The 24,579-nt window shown below is 45.7% G+C and overlaps 1 protein-coding gene across 1 annotated transcript in view; it reads left to right on the forward strand.

The window, feature by feature from the left end:
• CUX2 (cut like homeobox 2) overlaps positions 1-24,579 on the forward strand; it is a 229,497-nt gene that overhangs the window by 120,741 nt on the left and 84,177 nt on the right. The window contains exons 2-3 of the mRNA XM_011356049.2: positions 15,644-15,754; positions 19,252-19,299. Coding sequence (XP_011354351.1) covers positions 15,644-15,754; positions 19,252-19,299 — 159 coding nt within the window. The remainder of the gene's footprint in view (positions 1-15,643; positions 15,755-19,251; positions 19,300-24,579) is intronic.

Genomic DNA, 24,579 nt, shown 5'->3' on the forward strand with positions numbered 1-24,579 from the left:
CAATGCCAGGAAGGAGTGGACAGCAAGGAAACCTACATTCTGGACATTGTCCTCAGCCTCGGGCTCCTCCCCAACGTCTCTGGGAGCCAGGTTTATAAAAGGTGGGGGTGATGAATCCGGAATGTTAAGGACTTCCTCACGTCCAGGGGTCTCTGATCCCATAGGGCAGTGTGAACCCATTGCACCAGCGGCCACCTAGCTTGCAGTCACATTGTCGTTAAAGAGGCTCTGGAGCTGGACTCCTGGCTTGAATCCAGCCCTGCCATGTTAGCTCTGTGACCTTGGGCAAGTGATTTAACCTTTCTGTGCCTCATTGTGCTCCTCTTTAAAAAGGAATTATAACTGTGCCCGCCTCCAAGGGTTGTTAGCTTGGGGCCAGGTACACCATAAGTACACTGTAAACGGAAGCCTCTGTTGTTATTTCCTCCCATGTAATTAACAGGCTAGACTAGAGTTTGCAAACTGGCAGCGCAGGGTCCAGCCCCCCAGTAAATCTGTTTTGTTTGGCACAGACTGCATTGTTAAATTTTTTTCTGAATTTGTTGCCAACAGTTAAAAATTGGGAGATTTTCAAATTAAAAATCTGGATTTGGACTTTTCTGTAGAATTAGACCCTCCGACCCCACTGGGCCCACAATCTTCTGTGGCACCAATCAGCCAGAACTGAATATCGCTGACCCCTTTCAAGAGGACACTTGTCTCCCATTTTTCATGCCCCACCCTTGATATCACCAGCCAAGCCCCAGCCCTCACCTGTAAGCCCCATGAGGTTTGCTGGGAACAGATCAGCCTAGTTCCCTTATGTAGGTGTTTAAAGCACATTTGAATGAATGTGCATTCAAATGAGAGTCTGACTTAATGGGGCAGGTCACCCTCTGCACCTAATGGTCTTGCCTGAGAGAGAGCAGCAAACTCCAGCCTTGTTTGTGTCTGCCCTTGGGGTCCCCCCAGCTCCTAAGGAAAGTCCTGTGCTCTTCTTGTCCTCCCTCTGTCCTCTCCTCCCTATCCTTCACATGAGATGTGCTGGAAACCCACAACTCAGGGGTGCTGAAACTCCCACCCTGAGCAACCGGCCTGAGGCCCATGTGCCAGAGGGAGCCAAGACATCTTTCATATTTAGTTTGAAGCCGTTCAAAAAAAACTGTCTGAAACCACCACCTTAAAATCCCTCCCTCCTTCTCCCACCCAACAACTTTTTTCCCCTCCCTTGACTGTTTCATCGCTTAAAAATGGCTTAACCAATTTCGGTTATTTTTAGAAAAATGCCTAGCATGTTGGCTGACAACCTGTATTCTAAGTTTCAACCTGATACAGGAAAGACGGAGTTTATAAACCCTTAGGGAAAAAGAAAGAAAGAAAGAAAAAACAAAAACAAAACCAAAACAAAACAAAATACTGCTTTAGAATAGAAATGATCTGAAACTGACCCCATGGGTCCCAGCCAGTAGGGCATCAGGTGACATAAGGGATGGGTACCAGCCACCAGCTGTAGGTTTCAAGGGCACAGAATGAAATTTGTTCATCCAAGCTTTCACCAGCATCTCTGGAAAACCTGGATACAGAATCCTGTGGCCTGTGAGAGGCGAGACCGGTAGGCGTGTGTCCTCGAGCCAGGAAGTACCTTCTCTGAGCCCCAGTTTTGCCATCTGTGACATGGGGATACAAGTCACCATTTCAGGTAAAATGCTGCCCACAGAGCCTGATGCCCAGGGACTTGTCTATAAGTGTTCATTAGTGTTGTGATGGTCCAGTGCAAAGACAAAGAAGACTGAGAAGAGAGCTAGCACAAGCTTTATGGATTATGAGTGGCAGCTGAGCATACCCCCGATTTCTTTTGAGATTTTTAAAACAACTTTATTGAGATATAATTTACATGGTAAAATTCACCTGTTGTACATATACAAGTCACTGTTTTTTAGTATTTACAGAGTTGTGCAACCATCACCACAATCCTATTTTAGAACATTTTCATCACTCCAAAAAGATTTTTTGTGCCCATTTAGAGTTACTTTCTGATTCCCCAAGATACCGCAAATCTTTCTATGTCTGTAGATTTGCCTTTTCTGGTTGTTTAATGGGATCGTACAATATGTGGTCTTTTGTGTCAGCTTCTCTCACGTGGTATTATGTTTCCAAGGTTCATCCATGTTTTAATAAGTCTGAGTATTTTTGTTTTGTTTTTTATTGCTACATAAAATTACATTATACATGTTTTTTTTCATCAGTCGATGGGCATTTGGTATGTTTCACTTTATGGCTATTGTGATAGTGCTGCTATGAACATGTACATTCAAGTCTTTTTGTGAACATGTATTTTCAATTATCTTGGATAGAGGGGTGGAATTGCTGGGTTGTAAGACAAATACATGTTTAACTTTTTAAGAAACCGCCAAACTGTCTTTCAGAGTGGCTGTAGCAGTTAGCATTTCCGCCATCAGTATGTGGGTGCTCCACTTGCCCCACGTGCTCACCAGTGTATAGTCATGTCTTCTCGAGATTTGAACATGCATTTGTGGCCCCTGATTTCAATCAGGGTTTGGTCCGCAGATTCTGGGAGCCGTTGGAACTTGAAGCAATGAATGGCAGGCAGGGGGTATGGGATGCAAGGGACAAGACCACACATGTGTCTTTATTGTTCTAAAGCAGCACAGACCAAAAGCACTTTCTGTGGTAACATAAATGATGTCTATCTGAACTGTCTGCAGTGGTAGCCACTGGCACCTGAGGTTATTAAGCTCTTAGGAGGTTTGTGAGACTGAGGAACTGTATTTATAATTGTATTTTATTTAAATTAATTTAGATGTACTAAGTTTAAATAATCACATAAGGCAAGTGATTACCTTATTGGATGGTATAGTACTTGAAGTTTGAGATCACTGCTCAGTATGTTCTAGGTCCTCGAAGAATCTTTCTGAGGATTCATCAGAGTTCAGCTTTTTTGATCACCGATAGCAGGAGTAAGCGTGGGGCTCCAGGATTACAGGCCTGCATGTATCCTGGACTGTCACATCTGGATAGTACACAGTGCCTCGGGATGGAGAGAGAAGGCGCTCTGGGAATTCAGGTCATGGTGTCCTGTAGGGTCAGGAAAAGAGCATGGATGAGCTCTGGAGCCAGGAGACCAAGGTTGAAGTCCCAGCCCTGTCATTTACCAAGTCTGTGACCTGGGACAGGTAACCTGTCCTCTCTGAGCCTCGGTTTCCTCATATGGAAAAAAACATGGAGTGACAACATCATTCTTGAAGGACTGTTGTAAGGCTCAGAGAAGAATGACTATAAATTCGTTAGCATGGTGTCTGTCACTTAGTACATGCAGAAAAGTATCAGCTTCTGTTACTGTTATGTTTTTTGTTGTTACTCTGCCTGGTCCCAGGGCTGTATGAATGCCCTCATCTGTGAAAACTAAGATGCTAGGCTGTCAACACTACACAGGCAATGACCTTGTCTGTTGCACCACTGCTGGATCCCCAGCACCTGGAATAGCACCTGACACAGAATAGGCACTCAAATGCTTGTTTGACGAGTGAATGAATGAATGAATGAATGAATGCCACTGGCTTGTCGATAAACAGGCTATAAGCAGCACTGGGGTTCCTTGAAAGATCAACAGACAATGTCCTTAGAAAGATGTGGTTTGAAAACAACACCAGATTCAGTACCAACAATGGCCTGTTTTATGTGAGGGCAGAGATGGCTTCCCCCTTCTTGAACAAGTGGTTCATCTCAGCAGGGCCTTGACTACAGTGCACAGGCACCCAAGGCAGATGTGGAATGGATAAGCTTTGGCTGGGTCAGCCAGGCCAGACCCACCTGCCACTACCCGCCCCAACCAGATCTGCTTGAAGGGACCCCGCAGCTAAGGTTTACACAGTGAGAGATATGGCCCTAAAATGCGAATGGATTTGCATCCAGGTAATTCTCCCAGGCCTTAAAATATTAGAAAGCGCTAACATCTCAGGCAGCAGTGTGCCCCCCCAGGCCTGTTTGTCTTGGGGAACATACTAGTTCCATATCATTAATCTTCCCCCACCCTTGCTTTTCTCTTCCTTTTTCCTCTTGTTCTTCTCACTCTTTCTTTACCACCTCTAGGCCCCAAAGTAAGATATTTCCATTCTTACAGAATTATTTTTGTTTTATTTGTGTGAAACAGTTTGTAGCTATCAAAGTCTTTTCATATTCATTATATTTATTCGATGTGCAAAGAAACTCTGTGAGGTGAATACTCATTTAAAAAATATCTGTTAAGCTTTGACTACATGCCAGGTACACCTAGGTGCTGGGAACACAGAACAAGACACAAGTCCTGCCATTCTGGAGCTTTTAGTCTTGGAGTGGAAGCCAACAATGAAACATGCAAATAAGTTTAGCTTTGCAGATGATGATGAATGCTCTGTAAAAAAGGAACAAGGAGGAGGTGGATCTACTTTAGAGTTTGGGGGTGTGGGGGACAGGGAGGATCCCACTAGGAAGGTGCCAGAGTTGAAGTGAAGGGAAGGGATTGCAGGCAAAGGGAACTACCTATGCAAATGCCCCAAGGTGGGAAAGAGGCTGGTGTATTGAGGGACTAAAAGCTGTGCATAGTGTTGGGGAGAGATGCCCCCCACCCCAAAAGCTGAAGCCTTCAGCAGTGGCTGGATGCTGTAGGCCCTAGTGAGAAGTCTGGATTTTAATCCAAGACCATGGCAAATATATTATGGAAAAGTTTCAGGCCAGGGAGAGATAAGAACTAATTGACATTTTGAACAGCTCACTCCAGCTGCCGTATGAGAATTCGACTATAGGTTAAGGGTAGAAGCCAGGAGAGAAAGGAGGAGACCCTAGAAGTATCACTGGTAGGGAATGATTTCAGCTTAGACAAGGTAGCCATGGGGCGGTTATTATTTCTGGACAATGAGAGATACTTGAGTGAGACATGACTGGGATTCACTTAGTAGTAGTATTCTTATAGTACAGGTAAGGACACAGGCTCAGAGAGGTTCGATGACTTTCCTGGGTCAAACTGGCAAGTGCAGCAGGCAAAATTTGAGCCCAGGCCTGCATGGACACTAGAATTCCAGCACTTCTGCCCCGCTCCTCAGTACTGCTTCTAGGTAGCTCAGCTTGATGTCCAACCCCCAATGATGCTCACAAAGCATTATCCCCACTTTACAGATCAGGAAATTGAGGCTTAGGTATTAGGATCTCCCAGCTGGAGAGTGGCAGAGGCAGGATTCAAAACCAGCCAACACTCTTAAGCTTTCATCTAGGTCTAGTGTTAGGAAAATGAGCGTCCTCTGTCCTGGGCCTTTTTGGGCTCTGGAGAAAGAAAGGAGATGGAGGTGGGCAGGGAGAAGGGAACAGAGTCCACTGTCCCTGGTCTAGAATAGGCCAGTCTGTCGTTCTTGGGTTTTCTCTTAGTCAGTTAATACAGTAAAAACCCAATTCTGTACCGACTGTGTGTCTGTAGGTAGGGGGAAATTCTGTCATGCCTCCAAAGTACACAGGTAAAAATCTCCTCAGATCTAGGAGAGAGAGGTCTTATCTGTGTTGTTTTGGAAATCGCCTTTTGTGGTTTGGGGAGAGGAGAGGTCACCCCTCTTGCAGTCAGGGTCCTAGTCTCGTCTTTGAACTTTCCCAGTCGGGTCAGTGCCTGGCCCATCCCTGTCCATCACTTTACCTACAAGAAGGCCATCTAGGGTCCAGTTTCAGTAAAATCAGCCCAGTAGGAATTTTACATTAATGTTGATGATAAGCATTATAATAAAATATAGATAAATAAAAAGGGATAGTGTTCAAAATAGCTGTTTTTCCTCTTTCTCTCTCAGCTCCCCCTTTTGTTCTTTATTTTCTGGAAGTGGAAGGATTGTATATTAGGACCCAACTCAGCTTAGTGTGAAATAAGATCTGCACCTTGGACAGGATGCAGCCGGTTAGACTGTTAATTGAGGTTTTGGGCTCCCAGTTGCTTCTTGCCTTGGTCTCATGGCTTTCTGACCCAACCCCCACGGAGTCCCCAGTATGCATGCGGGTGGTCAGCCACTCCCCAGCACAGCCTGGGTTTTCCACCCTTCACGATTTTCCCAAGGGTCCTTCCTCCTCGTATGCCTTCGCCCAGAAGCCCAAGCCGCATTCTGTTAGCTGCAGCTCTCCCAGTGTTTCCCTCAGGACAATGCCTGCATATTTGTGTGGCTGTCATCTCCACCACTGAGCTGCATGAGGCTCCTAGAGCCCCACCTGGCACATAGCGGATGCTCAATAAATGCTTCCTTCCTCACCTAGATTGCACATCTGTCACCCTCTTGGCTCTGTACCCCAGTGCATTTTTCCAGAGCTTTTTGGGGTTCCCACAGACCTTCCTCCCACTCCCAGTACCCTCCGGCTCAAAAGGAGGCTGCTCAGATAAATGGATTTAAGATGATGAAAATGGCACAAATTGGAGATGGTGCAGTGGTTTGGAGAAGAGTGGACCCAACTCTAATTTTGTCTGACTGATCATGGATAAGTGACATCATCTCTTTGAGACTTGTTTTCCACATCTGCAAAAGAGGTTAGGAGATGAGATGGTCCCAGGCATGGAAAGTGACGTCATAGTAAACACTTAGATCCTATGATGTAATGAGTAATCACCACTATGGCCCCTAGCAAGTGCCTGGTACAGAAGAGGTGCTCAATAAACACTTGAATGAATGAATGAATGATTATTTGATATGCCTCCCCCCAACACACACTTTTTAACAGAGAAGGGTGAAGGACATAGAGAGTCATTGCCCGTCCACTCACCCGGCTGGACCAGATGTGTTAGCCCTAAGAGGGGCATGAGGGATCCTTGATCTCTTACCTAACACCCACTAGATTGGGGGCTACTTTGTTTTCTTGGTGCCATGAGGTTTTACATTCTGAGAACTCCAGAATATAAGCAGCAATCAGGGACAAGAGGAAGTGGTCGGATGTGGCTCCTGGTTTGTGGCAAGATAATTAGGTGTTTGACTGGCATCCTCTCTCAAGGACAGCCACCTCCAGGTCCCTCGTGCAGCAGGAGTTGGGTTATTGTCCTGCCTGATGCTTGGGGGTGGGAGTGGGGCCCTGGAGATATGGGGCAAAGCACTGAGTGGGGAGCAACTTCAGGTTTGGGGGTTTGGGACATGGAGTCGGCCAGCCCATCTTTCACTTGTTCATTTATTTGAACTTTCATTCATTCGACAAGTATTGAGCACCTGCCATGTTGTGAACATCAGAGATAGATACATCAGTGACCCAACAGACAAAGTCTATGTCCTTCTATAGCTGACATTGGAAGGGGTTGGGCAGTGGAACCTACAATAAATAGAGAAGTAACTACATAAACATGTTGATTATAAGTGCCATGGAGAGAAATAATCAGTGAGAGGGACAGATGTGGTAGGGAGAAGGTGCTTGCTGTTATAAATAGGATGGTGGGACAGGCTTCTGTGAGGTGATACATGAGCCAAGACCCAGAGGAGGCAGAGGGCAAACCCACATGAAATTCAGGGGGTGGGGGGCATTTTAGGCAGAGAGAGTAGCCATTGCAAAGGCCCTGTGGCAAGAATATGTTCAGTGTGCTCAGGAGCCAGCAAGGACCCCACATGACTAGAGGAGAGTGAGCAAAAGGGGAAATAGAAGGAAGTGAGGCTAGAGGTAAGTCACTTGGGGCTTTGATGTCATGGTGAACTCTTTGGCCTTGATGCTGAATCAGATGGGAACCATTGAAGGGTTTTGAGCAGAGAGGACAGGATATAACTTAACATTTAACAAGATCCCTGTGGCTGCTGGGTGGAGAAGAGACTGTAGGAGGGTGAGGGTGGCAATGAGAAGGTTCCTGTGGTCACCCAGGCAAGCAATGACGGTGGTCTGGCCTAGAGTGGCACCAGTAGAGAGGATGAGAAATGTTTGGGTCAAGCTGACAGAATGTGCTGATAAGAGTAATGTCCCTACCACACAGCCCTGGGTCTCAGAGCACCCTGCCCATCCAGGCACCTCCTGCAGCCTCAACCCCCTGCTGGCCACAGGCCTCTCATCCTGCCCAAACTGCCGAGAGAGAGGGGATGCCATGACTCCATTTAAAAATGATGAGTCCTAGCTACAGAGGCCAAGGGTCTGCCCAGGCTCATAGAACCAGTAAACAAGAGCATCAAAGTTCGAACCTGCTCAGCCTGCCAAACACTGGCTCTTGGGCTGCCTCCAACTAAAAGCACATTGCCGCCTAGATTTTCAGGAAGACAGAGCTATGGGAGCTGCTAGGTGGGCCTGATGGACTGTAGCTTTAATTGTCTTTGCTCCCTGTGCAACAGAACGCTCCATGTGGAGAAGAACTGAGTATAGCTTGTTCTGGCAACATCGTAGGCATTTCAGTAATAGTTGAATGAATGAGTGAATTGGTGGGTGGGTGGATAGATGGTTGGACTAACCAGGCCCAGCCATGCTCCTGGTCTTCAGGCCACATGAGCCCTTGTTGAGAACAGACACATCATGGGAAGGTTGCCCCTCAGTATCTGGAGGAAAGGAACCCAGAAAGACATAGGTTCAAGGTCACACTTTTCAGCTGTGTGACCTTGGCAAGTGGCTTTGTCTCTGCAGGTACCATGTGTAAAATGGCATCTGCATCATAGGGTTTGCTCCCTCAATAGATGTTTCTAGAGAATCCACTGTATACCAGACATTGTTGGAAGAATTAAATGAACTTTTGTGTGTCAGTTAGCGTGAACCAAGTGGGACACACGTGAACCAACTGTCCTCTGTGGGACAGTTATTTTATGAAGTTTGTTAAGAGTTATTGGCAGCCTCACCAACACCCATACTCAAACCTCAAGATTGGGCTCTTTGACCCCAGTGTGAACTGCCTATCACCCTGGCCCAGCTGATGGAATGCAGTAAAGCTAGCTTGGCGGGGAACTGTTTCTTGTAGGCACTGCCCCTTGCCCCAGCCTCTGATAATTGGCCCAATATATCTTGGCATCTGAAATTTACATACGGTGCAGCGAGTGATGGATGGCCCTGGTAACCCAGGCTGTCTCTCAGTGCAACTCGTTATCCATCTCAGTGAGCTGTGGAACCATCCATCTTATCTCGTCTCCTGGCTTGTGGCAGGCCAGCACGTGCCCTCCATCCCAGGTCATCCCCCAGCCTCCTCCAGAGCCAGCCTTTGAGGGCCTTCTGAAGGCAACACTCTCACCTTGCCCCATGGCATCCCCTGAAACCCTCCTCCTTCGTGTTTGCCTGGGATTCTGATGGCAAAGCTCCTAATGGCTCCATTGACTTGAGATGCAAAATGGGACATATGGTGCCCACAAAGGGGGCCCCACCTTGCTCTTGACACAGTGGACTTCTCATGCTTATATCTACTGTCACTCATTCATAAATGTTTATTGAGTGCCTACTATGCACCTGGCATTGAGTCAGAACAGCTACAGCTGTGAACAGTATAGGCACAGTCCTCCCCCTAAGGGTCTGACATTTCACTCGTGAGTGTGAGCACTAAAGATCCTAGACCCTGCGCCAAGTCCTTTACCTACTCACAATCTGGTTCTCAAGGGATCCCTTAATAAACCTAAATTTTTATCCCCATTTTACAGACACAGAAACTGAGGTCATGCTTCTAGTGTGGTGTCAAAGCCAGAATTTAGATTCAGGTCTGTAGTCTCTGAACCATGTCATTGTTCCCCAGGCAGATGAGGTTCTTTTCAGGGCTTCTGGCACTTAGCATTTATTTATCCAATTATTTGACCAGCAAACATGTCTAGAGCGCCTGCTATGTATCAGGAACTATTCTAGGCACTGAGTATATAATAAGGAAGAAAGGACCAAAATCTCTGCCTTACGGTCATGGAGTTTGTGTTCTAGTATACAAAATAAGTGAAATTAATAGTGTGTTTGATAGAGGTACATGCTAAGGAGAAGAAAACTAAAGACAGGAACAAGAAGACCAGTTAAAGGCAATTATCCCATTCCCTCTGCCTGAGGTGCCTGGCTTTTTTACCTGTCACACTCATCTTTCTGGACCCAGGTCAAATGTTCCCACCTCAGTGGCCCTTTCCCCTAGTTAAAGTAAATCACCTTGCTCTCTATGTTCCTTTCATACTTTATTTATACTTTTCATATTGTACTTAGGCACACAGTGTTTGAATTGACCTGTCTGTCTTCTCTACTGCACCCTGAATTCCTCAAGGACAAGGACTATGTTGGTTGGTTTCTATAAACCAGTACCTAGCACCGTCCTGGCACAGAATTGGGACTCAGTAATTAGCTGTGTGGATGTTTGATTGGAGGTGACAGGTAAATATCAGAAAGGGTTAACGGGCACAAATGAGGTGTCCCTTTTTTGGAGGGGAGGGTCCAGAAAGCCTTCCTGGAAGAGGAGACATTTAAGCCAAGACAAAAGGATGACTGGGATCAATTGCAAAGACAGAAGATCATCTGGGCTGAGGGATGAAGTCTGTAGAGCCATGGAATTGGGGGACCGTGGAGCATTTGGATTCCTAAAAGGAATGCACTCTGATGGGAAAGGAAACAAGGAGAGGGGAGGGTGGAAGAGGCTAGCAGGAATGCAGTGACACTTAAATTGGAAGCGTGGAGGTGTTCCTAGGGCAGTGGAGAGCCATATGAGGATTTTGAGCACAGGCAGAACATGGAGGAAGAGTTTGTTTCCCTTCATGAAATCTCTTCAAAGCATGAAAACACCTGAATTCCTCGCTTCCACAACCCCAATCCCCAGCAATCACTGCATTCTTTTTAGAAGGTCTCTTCTCAGAGTTGGTATTAGGGAGACATGTCTGAGTGTGGGGTGTCTTCAGAGCTGAGAAGAGTGTGGGCATATGTTGAGGGAACTGACATTCATATGCACAGCTCATACTGTATCTTATGTGTGTCTCCCCTATAAAAACACAGCGTCCGGCTGGAAGCTTTGTACATAGTTGACACTTTGGGATCAGGTATTAAATTTCTTGCAAAACTAAGTATTCTTGTAAGATTCCCAGTCCCTTCTGATTGGGGATACACAGTTGAACTAAGAACATTTAACTTGCCTCCCCATAGATAACCAACAGTTTTCCTTCCCCACCCAAGGCCCACCCTCCCCTCTGAGGAAATCCAACCCCTTAACCAGCTGTGTGGCTTGGGCGGGTAGCCTAACTTGTCTGTGCCTTTTTCCTTATCTTTAAAATGGGAGAATCTGATTCAGTTAGTATTTGCTAAAGTGTGGGGCATACACCCACTGAAGGGACGTGAGATGATGATTAGCAGTAACTAGACCTGACTTTAGAAAGGATTGACTCATGTTAGGAGGAGCAGTTATACCTTCTCAGTGCTCTTTTGTTCCTCTGTATTCCAACAGGAGGAAAGTCTCTGTTTGGTACTATAGCACCTTAACTGCTCTCCAGCAGTTGCTTACCAACCTCCTTTTATAACAAAGACAGACATCAGTGCTTCGTTTTCATTGTACTTTTATTTTAACAGCTACTATCTGTTTATGGCACAGGATTCTCTAGTCATAAAAAAAGTTTCCTTTTCAAATGCACTTATTTAGGTTTAAAGAAGAGGAGTTTGTTATGTAAAGATCAAGAACAAGCAAAATTTATCTTCTATGCTAGGGTCAGAATAGTGGGGGAAACAACGGAGACTAATGAGGTGCTAGGAATGTGAACACTTTATACCTCAATCTGAGCAGTGTAAAAATTCTATCTAAAAATAGAATTTTGAACTTAAAGCTATGGATGTCTCAATCAGAAAGAAAGAAATAGAAGTCAATTTGAAGTTAAATATTAAATAAAAATTTATCTAAATAGTAATATGGCAAAACACATGCAGAGGGGTATGTGTAGTTGAAATTTGGTCAGTGATAGACTGGACAACTCAAAGGTTCCTTCTGGCTCATACATTCTGTGACTCTGAGTGTCTTGGAGGTCTAAGTTCCAAGGTTGCCCAGCACGCTGATGATGATGGCAGACCCTAGAGAGTGAGGGGCATTCTCCGGGCAGTGGGCACTTATGGTGGATGAGCAGCACACAGCTTCTTCCCGCTCCTCTTGGTCCTGGGTGCAGCTCAATCCCAGCTTCCTTTCTCTCTGTGCTTTGGCCCGAGCCTCAGCTGCATCTATCATCTGCTTCAAGCTCATTAAAATTATTTCTTTTTAGTTGCAAATGGGCTGTTTATGATGATCATTATTTGAATGGTCTTCGCTGGGCTCCGGGCTGTCTGTCTGCTGCTGATGGCCTGTTAATCAGATGAGTCTCCACCCCGACTGGGCCTGGCCCAAAGTCTGGGGCTCTGTTAATCATGGCTCCCTAGGGCTGGGGGCTGGGGGCTGGGGGCAGGGGTGGGAGAGGATCCCAAGTTCTGCTTGATCATCAAAGGAGAGGCCCTGCTAGCTGTTCTGTGCCTGGTGGTTCAGACTCTCGTTTCTAAAACTCCACTGCAGATTAGTTTTGGTTTATGTTGATGAGAGTTTTTTCCGTTTCTTCGAAATAAATATAGGGCCGTGAGCTTTTTTATTTTAAATATGTTTATTTTTAAAGGCTTGTTGATTCTGTCATTGGCCCACTTGCCTTCATTGATGTTCAGATATCCTGTGTTTTAGAGAGAGAGTGGTTTTTTAATGCTTTTGCTTGATACAATAAAACTTGGCAATACTCTGTCGGTCCTCTTATTTTTCTTTGTCTTTTTTGGTGAGAGTTTCACTGACCTGTGAAATCTAAACTCTTACAATCACTGATCCTAGTGGGGTGTTTTCTGAGTTCTGTTTATCTAAATATAAGATTAATATCAGCCAACATTTATTGAACACTTGGTACTGCACTTGATGCTTTTCACATTAATAGCATTTAAAACAAGCTCCTTGAATAATGTCCCCCCAGCTAGTGGGGAAATGAAGCAGAAGCCTATGAAGAGAAGGGCATTACAATTTTGCTTTTATAATCCACCAAGGACATAATCCACACCTGAATTATTAGAATTAACTAATTTATTTCTTAGTCCCTGCTTGAATCACCTAACAAATACATTGTTTGTTACATGAGATGATGTATGCAAGGAGCTTAGCATGGTGCCTGGTACATATAATCACCCAATAAATGGTAGTTGCGATCATTATTGTTGTCGTTGTTGTTTGTGAGCTTACCATAGAAATGTGGCAAGAATTTAGGGTTGAAAGATGAGCATATTTAGGCAAAGTTGAGAAGATCAGTCATATCGTCTGCTCGTCTAGGGCTGAACAGGAAAGATACCAAGAGCTGGGCTTGCGTGAGGCCAAGGCTGGGGCCCTGCTGACATTCCCTGGCCTGATCTCACCTCTGCTCTGTAGTGTGGACACAGCAGACAGATTTGCACCCACCAGCAGCCTGGGAGGTTTGGGTAGAGGGAGCCAGTGTAGCTGCATGGTATAATTGTCTGGTACCACACATCAGGCGGTTGGACTTGTCCTGCTCTGAGATTTCTTTCAGAGCCTCGGTTGGATGTTTTAAATGAGGAGTCCGAGGCCAGCTCACACCAAGTATATCGGTTGCTATGGTGCAACAGAGATAAGAACATAGTGTCAGGTACATGATAATCCAAAACTAAATGATGTCAGCTCAAGTCTCAGTTCTGATTGTCCTGCAGCAATGTAAAATCACATCTTTGACTTTAAGATAGACAAGAAAACTAAGAACAACTGTGAGCACTCTGCCACAGCTCATACTGACCATGACACTCCAGTTTCTTCTCTCCTGCCAAGTGAGGTTCTGTCCACTTGGCTGTACCACCTGGTTGGTGTTTGTCTACCTTCGATTAGTCCTGTTGCTGCAAATACAGATCTCTCCCCAGTCACTTGATTTTTTTGGTTGTGGTTGCTTGTGGTTTATTTTATTGGAAACTGATTATTTTTAAATGATGATAAACCAGAAGTCTCCCTTTTTTCTTCTGTCATCTTAGCAGGCTGTTAGAAACTGTTTATGTTTCTCTCACGACACCTTGTTTTTCACCTGCCTCAAAATTCCACAGGGCATTTGGATCCTAAGCCCCCAAGCCTTGAAGTTGGTGTACCCCCTGCTGTGGCATAGAAATGATTTCAGCACCTTGGAGAGCACCACAGTCCTTGTCTCATTCCGTCCTGTTTTAATCACTACCTTTGTGCCTCGACCTTATCCCTTCTAGTCTGATGATTCTGCAAAGAGGTTAGACATTTCTCCAGAAACAGAAATTTCCTACCCAATTCTCCCAAACACTCCATTGGCAGGGAAACATATCCCCAGTTTGGGGTAGGCTTTCCAGCCTCTGATGGGTATGAGGTTTATGGTGCTGTGGTGAACTGCTATTGAGCAGACTTACCGACTCTCAGACATGATATAAGACAATTACCATGCATTTCGTCTCTTAGAGGGAAAAGGATTTGCAGTGGGTTAATAGTACTTTTATTTCATTATCTAATGGTAAAAGTGTTTCATTGTGTGTGCAAGATGAATGCGTATTAGCAATGACAAATGGGGTCTTTCAGCACGGTGCTGGGCCTCATTATACATATGTTAGATTAAAGAGTTCACCCTAGAAATACACTCTCGCATCTGCGTGTGTGTTTTTAATAAATCTGATTGCAGAAATTTATTGCATCACCGGATTTAGGAAATTATAGGGCTTGATTGCTGCAGATATAATCGAGTGATAAATACAGAAATGCTCCTCGAGTTATGGTCCAGAAAAAAAGCCCATCTCGGGATGGTGCAAGAAGGCAGCAGACCACATAAACATAGCATTTCTTGAATTATGCAAATGAAATCCATGACAACTCATGGTGAATTGTACTCCCCTTGTGAAACTACCACCATTAAAGTGAAGAAAGCTACAAGAGGGGTGATCAAATATACATGTACGACTAGCAAATATTGTCTGTGATGTGTGTGAGCAGGAGCATCCTCCCCCGCTTCCAAATCCCTTACTCTTTTTTCCCCTCAATGGTATGTCCTATGAAAACCTGGTCTGACACCTTCATTGCACATAAGCAGGCAAGGCACCTTCTAATCCATTTCTTCTGAATCCAAGAGTCTTCAGTGAAATATTTCTTATACTTGAAGTGAACCTTAAATGATTTACTGCAGGATACACAAAAGGTCAGCTTGCTTCTTATTGGCACCTTCATTTTTCCAAAATCTACTGAAATTAAAAAGCCATCTATATCTTAAAAGGCGTATTTATGAACCTTTAAGTGTAAGTAAGTCATAGTTGGAACAGTTCCCACCTCTGATATATGAAAGCTGTCGACAGCACTTTCTTACACCATAATATGCCCATACAATATGCCACACTTTACTATTTTGACACGGTTTGAAGATGTTTTCTACAGTTACTGACAAGCTTATGCCATCACTCCTTTGGAAATTTAAGAGGTGGGGCAGGGGGTGGGGAAGAGATGAAGAAAACAACTCCACCCAACTTTATGGGAGATTATTGATCTGACCTGACTTCCAACCAGCAAAAAAAAAATAAAAAGCTGTCCTGGATTTTTTTTGGTTGCATCCCCAGTTTCGTAAATTATTCATTTGTGCCAGAAGTCAATATTCTGTCTTTTCTCAGCTTTGTAAGTTAAGAAAACTTGTTCGGAATACTGTTTTGTACAATGATTAAAAAAGAAAAGGAGGGGAAAAAATCTTTCTCTCTTTCTTTTTTTTTTTTATTGTTCCAGAAGGAGCTTAATTCCGTCGCTTCTGAGCTGTCTGCACGGCAGGAGGAGAGTGAACATTCTCATAAACATTTAATTGAACTCCGCCGGGAATTTAAGAAAAATGTACCTGAGGTACAGTATATTTGCTGTTATAGAATTAACTCAGTAGGAATGCAGATTTTTCTCTGTTCAAACTATATTTTGAAAACTGTAGACATAAGTGACTAACAAGAAAAGAAGCTAATTAGCCCTAAAGAAAAATTACAGCTTCCAACTTTTCGGGGTTTTTTGGTATAGTAGTGCTCAGCTCAGCCCTGCTGTCTAAAGTGAAGGCAGGACGCCTCTCCACCGAAGTCAACTGTAAGACATCTGTTTACTCCCTGCATTCATATCTAAGTCAGATGTTTGGCCTTTATGGCAAAAGTAATTTGTCTAGACTTCTTGATTTTATTTTACTTTTTCATTGGCGTCTGGGAGATGACAGCTATAGCCACCCCGTTAGGTCCTTTCCTCCATCTCTGAAACTGCCTCACATCGCCCCCCACACACACACACCCCCACCCTTACAACTCCAGCCACCAGCTTTGTCTTTCCCAGCTGCCATGAGGGTGGTCCAGATAATGACCAGCCCTAAGCAATGTAAAGGCCCCCCAGGGTAAGAGACTAGAAAGGACTTGTTTCTGTTCTTTACAGTGGTGAATGTGTGAATTCCTTTCTCTCCTCTGAGTCAGTCTGCTGCTGCTTATTCTTTTTTTAATGATAAAGTAAACACAAATAGGAAAAATAAAGCCTTCTGACTCCATATAATGTTGGCAGGAATGTGATACATCAGAGCTGTTGTGGGAAAGAGACCTAGACCATACCCAAAGCCAACTGGTCAGCTTCTCCGGTCAGCAGAGGTTACTTGAGCGCTCTATCCAAACCTGCTGGGGTTGCTTAGATCTTGGAGGAGGGCTGGAGCAGGATCCAGCATTCTGGAGGTATCAGACCTGGAGATGGTGATTCCATTCTGCCTGTTGGAATCATCCAAGGGTCCTGTCGGCATCTTGCTGTTGGAGGAGGAATCCATGGAAAGATGGAGAAGAGGCAGGCCCACCCAGGAATTGGGCCACATGAGCAGAGAAGTTGGTCCCTGAGCTGTGAAATCCTCCTCGCGCAAGTCGTAAATATCTTTGGTTCTTCAAGGCAAGAAAGGGAAGTGAGATGTAGCTAGAACTTGTCCATGGAATAAGCCTGGAAGAAATCTTAGGTTAGGGAGCTGAGGGAGGATGTGCTTAGAGAGGAGGCGAGAATCTCAGCTCTGAGTGTGCTTCACATGTTGCAGCTTCAGAATGGCCAAATCAAGCCTTTGGTTTGACTCCAGGAGCTGAGAATGGTGACACTGAGCAACCTTCCCTTCCCTCCTAGAACAGAGAACAGCTTGGTCTTTAAACTGATTTTTCTGCCCAGAATGAGTACCAGAGCAGAGATGAAAGCACCCTGGATCTTCACAGCCCTCCATCTTGTCCTTCCCCCAGGTCACATGGGAGTCCCCAGGTGAGGAGGGAAATCCAGGCCAGGTTTTAAGCCTCAAATTTGGCTTACATAATTTTAATACTGCATAATTATGCAATTATGTAATTAGGAGGAATAAGTTTCCATTCCTATTATAGTCGTGCCTCTGAAAATTTTCATTTCTGGAACTAGTCTCTCCTGATGGGGCGAGTCATGCCAAGGCTTTATTTAAAAACATCATCTGGCTGGTGCCCAGCTCATGTCCTGCTGATGCCTTCACTCATCTTTCCCCAAGGGTTAAGCAGACAGGACATTGGCCCAGAGTCCCACCAACCCCCTCCCAGGGAGCCTCAGTTTGAATCCCTGAAACTCACTTGAGTGTGGGGTTGTGAGAAGAGCTCGTCTGGGGAGTCTGGGGAGTCTGTCGACCTTCCAGGCTTATTCTGTGGACAAGATCCCAGCTCTGCCTCTCCGCGCTGCAGGACCTTGAGCAAGTGAGCCCCACTCGGGGCCTCGGTCTCCCTTTCGGTACATTCTGGGGACTGGAGGGTCGGTTCTTGAGCCCCTTCTGACACGGATATTTCCTGAACCTGAACCGGAAGTTTCATGCCCAAATATTTTATTTAGTCTGTAAAGTCTTGTAAATTTTACAGGAAGTTGCCACTGTTTAGCATCTCAGAAGATTTTACCCCCAAACCTGGATTTCTGGTATCTTTGAACTATTTGGTAGATCTGACCACATGGGACCTCCATGCCCGCGTGACAGTCACCAGAAAGAGCAGAGCAGCTGCCACCTAGTTAGACTTATGTTCCCCCAAAAGATCTGCCACAGGACCTCCCAGCCTGCCTCCCTTGTGCACTTGCCTTGGCCTCTACCAGCATTTGTTTACAACCTATGACGTAGGTTTTCATGTTTCCTTTTCCACTGCTCAGCCCGCGTGCCTGTGGTTCCTTGTGACTCGATCCACTAGGTTCACTTGCACTCCCTATGTCCCTCCTGAAGATCCCCAGCATATATGTCAGTGGCTCTGAGAAGCCCTGGGAGACACGGTCAGTGAGGAGGGGAACCCAGGATCCAGAAGAGGGATCTTTTCCAGAGCAAAAGCAACACAACCTTATTTTTCTTTTTATCTGAACATATGTATTCTGCCCATCTCTTCCTTTCCTGCTTCTCTCTGCTGCCCCCATACTCTGGAGCCCCCCTCTAGCACTTCCTTTTACAGGGGTTTCTTGTAGGCCATGGCTGACACCAGTTGGAGGAGTCATCAGTGGGTCTCAGAGGAAACTGGAGCATTTAGAGTTGGAATCTTGAGACACTTGGTTCTAAAAGCCTCTCTCTTGCATGCTAGGGAAAACTCACGGGAGTCCACCAGGGGAGCCCTTGGGGCTGGGAACCTCAAGGTCACTTGTGAAAGGCAGGAAATTAGGGTCCAGAAATAGGAGGCTCCCTTCTGAAGACAGCCCAGTGCCATAGCGTTCATCAAACATTTACAGAGCTCTTCCTCTGAGATCGGTGCTGAGAGGAGTGACCCAGGCAAGTCCCCAGCAACTGCATATTCTAATACGGAAGGAGAGATGAGCACGGAGTGATGTTAAAATTTTGGGTGGGGAAACAGAGATGGCCATCTGAAGGAGACAGCCCCTAAACCATGCCTAAAGGACAGAAGGTTTTCATGAAGGGACTTTGATAACATGACCCTGGGTGTGGAGAAATAAGGTCACCTCTCCAGTGTCTGCTCCAAAGAGTATCCCCATGATGGACCACCAGTCCCACAGCTACTTTGCATTGAAGGGCATTCCATAATCAAATCCATTTGGGAAATGCTACTTTTTCTGTACCTCTTCCAGAAATCCCCAGTGTGCATTATATTAAATGCTCCAAAAAGTCCTGTAAGGAAGAAACTTGATGTTGGGCTTGATATGTCCCCTTGTGGGGGTGTGTGTGGATGTATGTGAATGAGTGTCTGTCTGTGTGTAGACATATACATGAGGAACCCTTACAAAATTCCATTGAGCGCAGGTCCCATGGGACACGTTTGGGAAATGCTGACCTGGGGAACAACAATGAGCTGCACGCGGGGCCATGGGTGTCCTACCTGGCACTGTGGTGAACTCTTCGTTGATCTCTTTTTCAGGAAATCAGAGAGATGGTGGCTCCTGTATTAAAAAGCTTCCAAGCTGAGGTAAGACCCAAAGCCCATGGCACATCCCAAACCCAATTCCCTCTCCTGTCCCACTAGAGCTTCCAGAGGAGGCCAGCAGACTCTGGAGTTTGGGAGAGACATCCCTGCCCCATTCTCTCCAAATCAGCCAGTGTTGTGAGAAGTGTGGGTTCTCTGTTGTGTTGGATGGGATGCCAGCGTCTGAGCCCCAGAAATCTGTCTCTCCACGTTACCCAGCCTTACACTGGCTCTGTTACATATAATATCTATGACCTTGAACAAACCACCTCACCTTCCAGGCTGGTTTCTCATTTTTGGAGGTTTGTACTCAGTGACATTTGCTCTCCCGTGGCATTCTACTCTGATCATCTAAGGCAGCCTTGCAGATAAGTCCAGACACTTACCAGCCTGTCCTGAAATCTCTACCAACCAAACCTCTGAGTATAAAGTCAACATTGTTCACATTCTTTTCTGTCCACCCATCGGGCCCTACCTAGTTCCTTTGGTAGCAGCAGCGCTGTCCTCAGCCAGTCATTTCTCTTGCCTCCCTGGAGCCTGGGATGGGGATAGACCCCCCTCTTTTTTCTTCTTGGCTTAGCTTTGTGACCAGGACTCTGAGAATATCCACTTGTCTGGTTGTTGCAGAAGGTAGGCTAGCAAAAGAATGGAATTCCACCGAGGCAGAGGAGTGGAAGGGAAGCCATTTCTCAAATGTTCCATCTTCAGGGGGCTCTTCCTTCGCAGCCTTCCTCTGGATTCAGGCAGGACCCTGGAAGGATTGGCCCTTCTCAGAGCTTGCTGGCAGAGATACATTTTAAGTCTGTCATCCGCCAAGCGCCACATTACTTTAAATCTGTCTCTTTGGAATCGCATAAGTGCATAAGGCAATATTAAAGTAAACAATAACTGGATTTACACAAATGTCGCTGATTTCCATATTTTTCATCCCTTCATTTTATTACTGAGTTGACTGATGTGCTTATTTATTTATAGGGCCATTCAATATTGATTCATTTGGTTGTGAGGTGCCTGAGCTAAAAGGAAAAGAAAAAAAAGAAAGACCAATAATGTTGGAAATGTGTTGTCATAACTGTGTTTTTTTAAAAAAGAGGTCCCCATCTGCCAAGTCCTGGTCCTGTGAGGGGCACCCAGCACACAAGCCCTCTCAAGCAGCTGGTCCTTCTGCCCAACCCAGAGACAGACATTGAGCTTTTTGTACAGAGTGTCACTTTCTCCGCTGTTCCATTGCTTGGTTTGCGTGGTAGAGCTTTTCTTAACCACTCAGAGCCTCTGTTTCCCTATCTGTTAGATGGGAATAAAGACACTACAGATCTCTCATGTTGTTTTGAGGGTGAACTGAGATGTAATGCAGAGAAGGGGTTAAATGTAATGCCTGGCACAGAGAGCGCTTCTAGGGAGTGAAGAGCAGACTCAAGTCCACCTGGGTTTGCATCCTGCCTCTGCCAGTTACGAGCTCTTTGACCTTAGGGAATTTACTTGACCTATCTGTGCCTCTGTTTCAAAATCTGTAAAATTGGATAATAATTACACCTGTGCCATAGGGTTGTGATTGAGGAAGTGCTTAGAACATTGCGGTGCCTGTAAGGAGTCTTGGTTATTTTGTTATTCCTATTATCATGACTTCCAGTATAGGTTTATTTGGCCTTTACTGTGTCAGAATTGGAATCTGCCTCTTTCTTAGAGCTTCAGGGCTTTTTATCCAAAAGAAGGAGCCTTTCTGTCACTATAGGAAAAAGGCATGACGCATGTCATCTTTTCAGTAGGAGAAAGAGTTAAACATAAGATTTGGGTGATGATCCAGAGAAGACTCAAGTGCGGGGTGGTGGGAAGCACACGCAGACAGGTCTGCCCTGAGTCTCAGCCCTGCTGCTTACACCAGCTGTGTGGCCTGGGGAAGTGCCTTAACCTGTCAGAGCTACAGCTTTCCTCCTCTGACAAATGTGGCCAACAGTAAGGATTTAAAGAAGTAAGTCGTGTGGAGACAGTTGACAGGATGTCCGGCACACAGTTGGTGCTCAGTAAGTGTAGCGGGTGAGAAAGTCTAAGGGGGCCAGAAGGAGAGACAAAGCTGAACTCTCGTTACCAAACTCATGCAGCATGTTAAATAGACACTGTTTAAAAAGCCGGGGATCTTCAAAGAACTTCGTTAATTTTCGTAAGAGGGCTCTCCATTGTCCCTTTAATGTACCAAAAAGACTACATTTGTCTGGAGTTTTATTCCCGAAACTCCTGCTTTCGTCATGATCTATCGACTAATCCATTGCAGCAGCCATGTCCCTCCCCGCGCCTCGGGGGAGACACGCCGCCAGAGAAAGGTGTTAATAAAAAGCATCTTCTTCACCCAGAGCATACTGCACACACACAGGCCATTCATAATCCAAATTTGATTTTCATTTTAATTTTTTTAATGAGTGTTCATCCTTTATGCTGCTTCCCTCTCACGATCTACTAGGCTCTGGGCTCAGGGCTGAGGATTCCCCAGTGGGCATTAATCACCTCCCAGGAATATTCCCTGAGGCAAACACCTTCCTGAGTCACATAAACTAGCCCATAAAACGCCAGGGCTGAATATCATACCGTCTTTCCTTCTTCCCCAGGGCGGGCCTCTTGTTGAAATATAACATGTTCAGGTTCGTCCCTTAATTTCACTCTGCCAGCCGCGGTGTATACAGAATCTAGGCATCCTTTTTATCTTTTCATACTATATATGAGAGTGGGTCTTTTCTTTCTATTCTTTTCTTTCCTTGTGTGTGTGTGTGTGTGTGTGTGTGTGTGTGTGTGTGCGTGCGCGCGCGCGCGCGCCTACCCGTGCTGGTGGGAGGGGGGCAGAGAGGAAGTGAATTTGCCCTGCTGTGAATCAAGGAAGCTTTTCCTCTCCGCCTTGATTGCTTAAAGGACAGCCTTGATTCCCCCTGCTCAGGGAAACAAAGAAGCCAGTGAAGGTGGCTTAATGGAGACAGCTTGAAATGGCCAAAGTTTGAATATCCTTGCTCGCAGAGAAAAGAGCAAGACGAAAGCCCCGCTAATTACAAAAGTTGCTTTATGAAAGATAATTCAAAGCAATAATTTAGCAAACATAATCAAGTCGCACAGATGGGGTTGTTGATGGATGGATTGCAACATGCAATTAGCAGTTCTCGCAGTTACATATCATTAACCCTCCGAGCACAAAAATTATTTTCTCATTATTAGTTGAAAAGGTAAAATTAAGCTGACTAGACAGTAAAGGAACAAACTACAATTAATTACCTTCATTTATTACAGTCATTATTTTAAACTTATTTTTACTTGGAGAGAGAGATGAAAACATCTAAATTAAAAGTTTTGTTATGCTAAACCAGAGGTGAAACTTTTCTGAGGATTGTGTGCACTGGCCCAGGCAGGAAGAAGGCAGGGCCACTGCTGGGTATTTTTCTGTGCTTCCTTCTCTCACCGTGAAGGGAGTGTGGCCTGCAGATGGCAAGCCCTTTTGGTTGAATTGAAACAGATGCATTCACCTGGGCCTGATAGAAACACAGCAGTTTGGGAACATAGGGGACTGACGTGGCCTCTGACCCCCAGGGAAGGCAGGAGAGTGTGGTGGTCAGAGAACCAGGGTCTGAGACCCACCTTAACACTGCTTATGTGACTTTGGCAAGTGACTTCATATCTCTGAGCCACTGTTCATGTCTGTAAATTGTGACAGCTTATAGGATAGCATGAGGGTCAGTGAAATCCTCTTCCAAGTCACCGGCAAGTCATTTGTTCTCATCGTCGTGGGTGCGTTCTGTCACATGAATCTGAGATGTTCTCTCCATGCCCTCTCAGGGTCAGAAGGATCTTTGTGGCATGACCACCTTCTTAGAGCTTAGAGAGGAGACCAAGATGCCTACTTACCAAGAGATGTGTTCATCATCAGTTGAGTCCCTGCAATCATTTATTCATTCAGCAAACGTTTATGGAGACCCTACTGCATACCACGTGGTGTTCTACGTGCTAGGCCTAGTGAAAGTCACAATCTGTTGCCAAATTGACCCCTCTTTGTGTAGGAGAGGGCAAGCCTTTGTACCACACCCAGAAGGACCACCCTTCTACTTGGCACCTTGCAAGTCCACTCAGCAAATACTTGTGGAGCACCTGCTGTGTGCTAGGCTCCAGGTTGAAGGCTGTGACAGGTCAGAAGGTAGTAAGACACCGCTCCTGCCCTTCAGGAGTATCCCTGGAGGCCAGTCCCAGTGACTGAAACTACTTCCAGGAGTCATGTGGAGAGCTTCCTCCCAGAGGTTCAATTCACACCCATCCCCATGGTGGCTGCACAACACCCCACCCCATGGAGCTTCAATTCACACCCATCCCCATGGTGGCTGCACAACACCCCACCCCATGCACATCTGCATTGAGTCCTGACGTGCCCCTATCGAGAGAGATGGAGCCTGTGTCTCTATCTTTTGAATCTGGCCTGAGTCTGCTTTGACCAATAGAATGTGATGGAAACAACCCCATGCCAGTACCAAGTAGAGGCCCTAGCTGCCTGGCAGTCATGCTGCCGCCCTGTGGGTAGCCAAGCATGACGTGCCCACCGGCTTAACAGCTCCCAGCCTTGGTGGATGTCTGTTGGATGAGCGAATGACTCAGTCAGTCAATCAGCAAATAGATATGTATAACTCTAGTCAGAGTCACTTACCCTCTACTATGCCATCTGTAAAGTGGGGTGAAGAAACCTAGCCAGTCTGATTCACATGGGTTTTAAGGGTACCACCCTTGTTGAAGCTGTAAGGCATCATGGCCTGCTGTGATCTGGGGTACCCCAGACCCTTCCCTGCAGACCTCACCGGCCAAAGGTGCTGAACTCAGCCTACCCTGAGTCCCTCTCACTTGCCATGGGCAGAGAGCTGTACATTCCCTTCTTTTGACCCATCCGCCTGCCAGCATCCTGGTGGTTGATCAGATCCTGGCCAGACCAACACGAAAGAAGAAGAGAGAGCAAAGGCCAGGGCACCCACATTCCACCTCCTGATTTGAGCATCACAGGACCCAGTCGGTTTTTGTTGTCAGTTAATAAGTAGTCGGGCTTGGCACTGGAGGCGGGCCCTGCCTCTGGGAGAGAAGTCTCCTGAAGTGATTTTTATTGTGTGCCTACTTTGTGCTTCATACTTTCTACTGGTAATTTCATGTGTTCTCGTGATATTTCTATCAGAGAGTAGTTCTATGATTATCCACTTTCTACAGATGAAGAAACTGAGGCTCAAGGAGATAACCGACATCTACCCATTGTCCAAGTCTGTACCTGAGGCAGGGCAG

The sequence above is a fragment of the Pteropus vampyrus genome, unplaced genomic scaffold (assembly GCF_000151845.1).
Source record: "Pteropus vampyrus isolate Shadow unplaced genomic scaffold, Pvam_2.0 Scaffold23, whole genome shotgun sequence".
NCBI classification, from domain to species: Eukaryota; Metazoa; Chordata; class Mammalia; order Chiroptera; family Pteropodidae; genus Pteropus; species Pteropus vampyrus.